Source organism: Polyodon spathula, chromosome 7, assembly GCF_017654505.1.
Source record: "Polyodon spathula isolate WHYD16114869_AA chromosome 7, ASM1765450v1, whole genome shotgun sequence".
NCBI classification, from domain to species: domain Eukaryota; kingdom Metazoa; phylum Chordata; class Actinopteri; order Acipenseriformes; family Polyodontidae; genus Polyodon; species Polyodon spathula.
This window is the reverse complement of record NC_054540.1, coordinates 40,758,118-40,765,285: the sequence shown is the minus strand read 5'-3', so window position 1 is coordinate 40,765,285 and position 7,168 is coordinate 40,758,118. Positions and strand designations below refer to the sequence as shown.

The 7,168-nt window shown below is 35.7% G+C and overlaps 1 protein-coding gene across 1 annotated transcript in view; it reads left to right on the top strand.

Moving 5' to 3' along the window:
* Positions 1–2,933: 2,933 nt before the first annotated feature.
* Positions 2,934–7,168, top strand: part of kdm5a (lysine (K)-specific demethylase 5A) — a 119,914-nt gene continuing 115,679 nt past the window's right edge. The window contains exon 1 of the mRNA XM_041253949.1: positions 2,934–4,185. Coding sequence (XP_041109883.1) covers positions 4,039–4,185 — 147 coding nt within the window. The 5' untranslated portion in view covers positions 2,934–4,038. The remainder of the gene's footprint in view (positions 4,186–7,168) is intronic.

Sequence of the window (7,168 nt, the reverse complement as noted above, 5' to 3'; positions counted from 1 at the left end):
TGTCCAGAGACTCCTAGCACAAAAATCATTTCGATGGGGGAACAATTGGTTCCACATTAGCAATGGGAACTGTGTGAGCTTATTGAGTTCAGCAATGTTTTTTCTGACGTGCCCGGCAGGACTAACTTGGTTGAATATGACATTGTCACTCCCTCAGGTGTCACAATACGAGAGAGACCTTACTGGATCCCGGAAAGATGACGAAGTGGCATTCGCAAAGAGGAATGGGACACGCTCGAGCAAGTGGTGCAGTCCAGTTGACATAGCGGCCAAGAAAGATGGCACCAATAGCCTGGTAGGCTGCCTGAGCCTCCCCGATCAAGCAGGGTCCGGAAGGTAAATGCTATTGCCAAGTTCGATGCATACCCTATGTCTTGGGCCAACGAACCGGGAAAAGCGAAGTTTATCTCAACCTGACAAAGGGATACTGGCAGATCCTCTTAACCCGCAGCTCTAGAGAAAAAAATGCATTTTCAACACCAGAAGGGATGTTTCATTTTAAAACCATGCCGTTTTGGCTACATGGTGTGCCTGCTGCATTTCAGAGACTGATGGACCAGGTTTTACACACACATCATGAATATGCAGCAGTATATATTGATGATGTGGTGATTTACAACTCCACCTGGCGAGAGCATTTGGCTAGGGTTACAGCAGTCCTTCAGTCTCTAAGGGTAGCCCGGCTAACAGCTAACTTCAGAAAATGTGCGTCTGCCAAAGCAGAGACTCAATATTTCGGATTTTTAATGGGAAATGGAAGGGTGAGACCCATTGCCATCAAAAACCAGGCTTTGGTCGACACGGTGATCCCCAAAACCAAGACTCAGGTAAGGTCACTACTGGGATTGGCTGGTTATTACCACAGCTTTATGCCCGAGTATGCCACAATGGTTAACCCTTTAGCTGACCTCATGAAAAACAGTGCTACAAATTCAATTAAATGGTCAGCTGAATGTTTGGGGGTTATTTGATACTATTAACTGTAAACTTTGCCAGGCCCCCACCCTTACCACACCTGATTTCACCAAAAGATTCATCTTCCACACCGATGTGTCGGACATGGGTTTGGTGCTGTCTTGCCCCAAAAGATAGACGGAGTAGAACACCCGATACTGTATCTTAGTAAAAAGATGCTACCTCTGGAGCTCAACTACTCTGTAGTTGAAAAGGAGTGTATGGCCATTAAATGGGCTACTCACTCTTTCGATACTACCTGCTGCACTCATTTGATCTTGTCACAGACCTCGTTCCACTCAAATCAGGAGTAAAAAAGGTGGCAGGACGAAGGGAACATACAGCTTAGTTTAGTGAAAACTAAACATTTCTAGCCCAGAGGCTTCAATAGAATAGCTGGCACAGAAATAGTAAATGTACTCATATTTGCAATTTTATTTCTGTATGTATACCAGTATCAATTTAGTGCTTGAAGAAAACAGTAACATTGGCAAATTATAACAGTATGTAATTATTAAGAAAAATGCTGTTTTCTGAGCAGTCCCGTACTGTAATGCATGCACAGAAATACATAGTAAGAGCACAGACAGCAGATATTCTACTATCTGCACAGCATTCAGAAGGGTAAAGCTGAGGAGAGTTTTGAAGCTATATCAAAGATATTATATTAATATATTTGGTAATGTTCTTTAAAAATTTATAAAAATAAAGATAGAAAAAAATAACAGGTTTTTGAGATTAAATAACCACACAAGATGCGGATGGGGGTGCCTGATCAATGACCTGCTTTGTTCCAGTTTTTATGTATTGTTAATATTTTTTTATGTTATGTATTCCCAAAGTTACAAATTTTAACTTATGAATATCTAGCTCACACAGTGAGCCTTAACTACATATATTTGTTTTCTAAAATAGCACAGTATGCTTTATTGCAGTTTTTTGTAAATTGTACCAAATAACCACAAGCACCGAAAGCAATTCTGGGGAAAAAAAACGATTTTATTGCATAAATTAGAAATAATATTTTTAAATAAATAAATAAATTTGGGTAACTTTGGGAATACATAACATTTAACATAGTTATAATACACAAAAAACAACTACTGGACGAAGCAGATCATTAAAATCAGGCATCCTCGCATCCTCATCCGTACTGTGTAGTTGTTTTATTCTTGAAAACCTGTTAAAAACGGTTTATTTTACAAACGAATAAAGAACATTTATATAATGTTTGATATACAGCTTCAAACGTCACTGCCGAATGCTGTATCGATAGTAGAATGTTTCCGCGCATTTTTGCGCATGCGCCACATTACAGGATGTGCTGAGAAAACAGCATTTTTTTTATAACAATTACCTTTTGTCAGCTAGCAATGTTATCGTTTCCTTAAAGAGACCTTGGGCAAAAGTGAAACTTACTTCAAAAGTTCGATGCATTTTTGAAAATCTGCAAAAATCGTCTCTAATTCTCCTCCCCCCTCCCCGAGTTATTTTCATACCCCAAACCCTTTGCACACACGGTGACCGAAGGCACTCGAGTATCTTTGGCAAAAGCGCTTATAGAATATGTTTCATGCCACTGCGAGGCAGGTCACGCGTGTCGCAGATATACGTCCTACCATTTTCGAGTATGGTCAATAATAAGATAGGCGGGGACGGTTATGTAAATTTAACTTATTTTTTCCATAGTTAATTTTACCCCGGAAAGAAAAAGAAGAAAATATTTAAATACCTTAACAGTGGAAGTTATCCCTTTGACCTTAAAACATACAGTGTCACATTTGATATAAATCCGCACACAAAAACTCTTAAATTACCCTTCACAGTTTCCTTTCATTTTAAATCTAATTATGTATTCACATTTTATTTAAACACCCAACCGTGACACAAAGCCACCTTTATTTTTTAGTTGTACTAAATGAACATAGGGTCTAGTTTTCCTGCCTGATGAGGGGAGAGGATGTATACGTTGTTGTTGATGAGGTGGTTACACGGCAAAGAGGAGACTGGGTATGGGGAAGATTGCTTTTTACCAAAATGAATTGGAATTTGCAATAAAATAAACTTACACGAAAAAATAAAATATGAATCTATATAAATCGATATAGATGTTTAATTAAAAATAGGACGAGGTTTATTTTTCTTATAAAGTTTTCTTTTTTTTTTTTAATACATTTTATTTAAGTGTAACGTTAGTTCAGACAGTGGCCGTCGCGGTGAAGACAGGTCGTCGGCATGGCTCTTCGAGGGTGGTTAATAAACAGACGAAAACGAAAAAGTTAATTCGGATCTTTTTGCGACGATTCATATCGCTTCTGGATTTTATAAATATATAATCCTCCAGATTGTTTCTCTTGTGGAAATTATTATTTCTTTAAAATGGACGTTCTCTTTCATGGCGAAGGACTTGTTACTACCGTACTTGTTTTACAATCGACAAAAAAGTCGCTGATTGGAATAAAAATAAAAAACGTAAAACCTCTTTGGATTCATTTACCTGGAAATTCACTCTCTGTTTTGTGGGATGAAGCTGGAATGGGAAGTAACTGTTGCTACTAATTGATGGATTAATGTGACCCAAGATTATCCCTTATTCCTAGCGTTATTATTTAACAATGTACTTCATATTATGAAATGCATTGCTAGTTTAATATATGAATATATGTTTGGGACTTCCCGGGCCTATGCAACTAATCTATTTTTTCTTGTTTTTATTTTAGTTTGGCAGATTGCATTCGGATAATCAAAAGCAGGAGGCCTATGAATTGCAGGTTCATGGTTGGCCAACAGTGTAGAAAAAATAATGGTTGTTTGTTTGAAATCTTGAAAGATATTATGAATTTAGTTTTGATTTGCTTGTTAAATCAAACCCACTCCTGTTACAAACATTACATAATCTACGGTATGTGGGGGATAAAGTAATCGTACTGTATAATTCTCGTTGGGTACACAGAAGGCAACCTCACGAAGTGTTTGAAAGTACAACTACAATAAAAAGGAACGAGGCGAAATCATTCGTACTTTTTTGCTGTTAGAAACTTACAGTACGTTTTAATTTGAAGAAAAAGAAAACAAGAAGTAAATATGTCGGTATATTCCGAGTTCGTCCCTCCACCGGAATGCCCGGTGTTTGAGCCGAGTTGGGAGGATTTTTCTGACCCTTTGGGATTTATCAACAAGATCCGACCCATCGCCGAAAAAACTGGCATCTGCAAAATCAGACCACCCGAGGTAATACTTCTGTTTTAAAATAATGATGTGAATTTAAACTACGAAGCTTATTTTTTAGATTACTGTGGGTTAGTAGTTCTGTTGACTTTTTGCTTGAAATTATCTTAAAAAAAGAGTATAGTTTTTTTCAGACCCCCCCTCCCCAATAAATACATAAACAAATACCATCACAATTTCCATTGTGTTTAAAATAATTTCAGTGACACAAAGTAATACTGTGTAGTTTGTTTCGAGCGAAAAAAATCGGTACACTGCTGTCCTCATAGTTATTACCTGTATAAACCAGTCTTTGTTATTTAACTTTTGGAAATAATACTATTTATAATGAAAATGTTAGGATAGTAATAATACATATTATTAGGAGGTGGTTATATAATTGGCACAATAGGTGTGTTTATTTCTGCACTATTTACACACAGGCCAAGAAGCCACTGCAGTAATTAAGCTAGTTGTGCCTCTACCCAGGGACTACTAATAATTACTCTTAAAGGCAATGCTTGCTAGTGTTCCAGTGTTTAGACTGGAGACCACATTTCCAAATGTTGGTGCTCCAGTCGCAGTAGTTTATGGTGTCGCCCTTAGCCATGAAATGGTTCCATGATTATCAATGATAATGAGGTTATAGCCTTTAAACAACCGAGATAAAATATCGTGCAGATATGTTTTGTTTTAACTAAAATATCAATTGATGCATTTAAATGAAGTGAACGTTAGGGTTTGATTTGGATAGGAAGTCGTTAATGTTGTACAAAGTCGGTATAGTGGAATTAAACCTCTTACCAGAACTTAATTATATCCATTTATTAAGTGGCACCCAAAACTGCCTAGCACAGTAAATTCTATACCGTAGACCTCTAGAACATCTCTTCAAAGAATCAGTTTGTAAAGTTTTCTTTTAGTTTTTTTTTTTTTTTTTTTTATTGTAAAGTGCTTGTGTCTGCATTTCCATAAATTGGAAGCCTAATTGTTTAATACATGTGTGTTGCGTGTACTTTACACAATTAGGAGTGTAGTGCAACTTTTAAAAAAAATATATAAAATACATTTGTCTTTGTTTCTCTTGGACCTTGGGATAGGATGTAGGCAGTTTTGACAGTTTGATGAAGATTGCTGACAGACATTTTTGGCATGCAGATTTCTAGGAAGGGACAGTGTGAGTGTACACTGAATTTCTATATTATGCTGGTGTGAATGGGATAACAAATAGACGTTATCTTGTGACAAAGCAAAAGCTTGTACTGATCATTAAGAAAAAAGAAAGGGTTTATCCAGAAAATAAATAATCTTTGTTGTCTGGTAGACAATTTAGGATTTTCAGACATTATTATTGCCAGTCACTCCACCTAAAATCACTGAAAAACAATACTGTTTCTGGATTGTGATAGTTAAACATAACAATGTAAAATACTGGCAAGCACAAAAGGAAGTTGGACATCGAATACTGTATGGAAAATAATTGTTGCTTTTCTAAAGAAGACAAGAGACTAGAATTTCAGTGTTTACCAATTTCCTTTTTTTTTGAGTACATATCTGATTTACTTGGTTACTAGGGTCCATTGCATACAACCCCCAACAGGCTTTGCCAAAAAATGTGGTTTCAGCTTTTTAACGGTACAATAATTATATTAATCTCTTGCTTTTTTATGTGATGGCATGTAAAAAGTAAAACTGAGTTTCCCAATGCTATGCTATTCTTTTATTTTTTTTATATCTGCAACCAAATTACGTACAAGTTATTCTGAGCAGATAGTACTGTAATGACTACTGCAGAATGTAGAGTCTAGTTGCTGCATTTTTTCTCAAGTTCTCAGGGAGATATTACTAAATGTCTTTCTATTAAATTAGAATAAATCAAAATATTTAGGCATTTATTTACATTAATTATTAATGAAAACATTAAATCTATTTTGAAATATTGTAGTTCAGCTTGTGTTGAAAGAAAAACTACTAAAGCCTACATTTAGATTTTTTAAAATTTACAATGTTCCTAGTTTGTTTCTGTTACATTGTGTCAATTTGTACCCTTTTTTCTGAAAGCACTTTGATTAAAACTGTTCATAAAGGTTTTTTTTGTCGTATTTGTTCATGCATTTCTAGCTTCATCATTGCTGTCAACGTGTCACACACTTGTGGTTATGAAAACAAACGCTAAGAAATTACAGATTTTTAAAACTGAAATATCCGAAAATAAATGGTTTATCTCACTAACAGACAGCACTTTTTTCCCATTAGGAGTCTGTCTGGATTGTAAACTATTGCTTGTGGCATCCCCCAGGGCTCTATATTTTAATCCATTTTTTTCTCTTGATACATGTCAATGTGGATGAGAATTTGTAAACACGATGTTAAACCTTCACTGCTATGCAGATGATACACAGCTCTATACCACCATAAAACTTGGTGATACTCTGGCTGTAACTGAATGCATTATTGATGTGAAGAAGTGCATGTCGCACAATGTTTTACAGTTAAACTGATAAGACAGAAGTGGTGTTATTAGGTTCTCGGCTGCAACTAGAAGCCACAACATTTTTGCATATAGATTTGTGTAATTTAACTGTTAACAAAAAAAAAAAACAATGTGCAAAATCTGAGGGTCTTGGTTTACTCTGATTCAGAAAGTCACCAAAGTCCCCTTTTATCATCTCTGATCATTGCTAATGTTAGGTCATTTCTCTCTGTCTGATGCTAAGAAACTAATTTACGCTTTTGTGTCTTCCTGACTTGACTACTACAATGCTCTCAGCAGAATGAAAAAAAGAGACCATATATCTCCTTTATGGGCTCACTGGACTATTAGACTGTATTTTTAAAATGTTACTTTTGACTTCTAAATAGGGCTTTGAACTTTGATTTTTATTTTCCAAATATCTACCTCACTTTAAATGTTAATTAGTAGTTATTAAGCTGTCTCTGCATCCTGATAAAGAGAAAACTATTTATTACAAACTCAGTTTAAGATTTTTTTTTCTTGTTTGCTTCA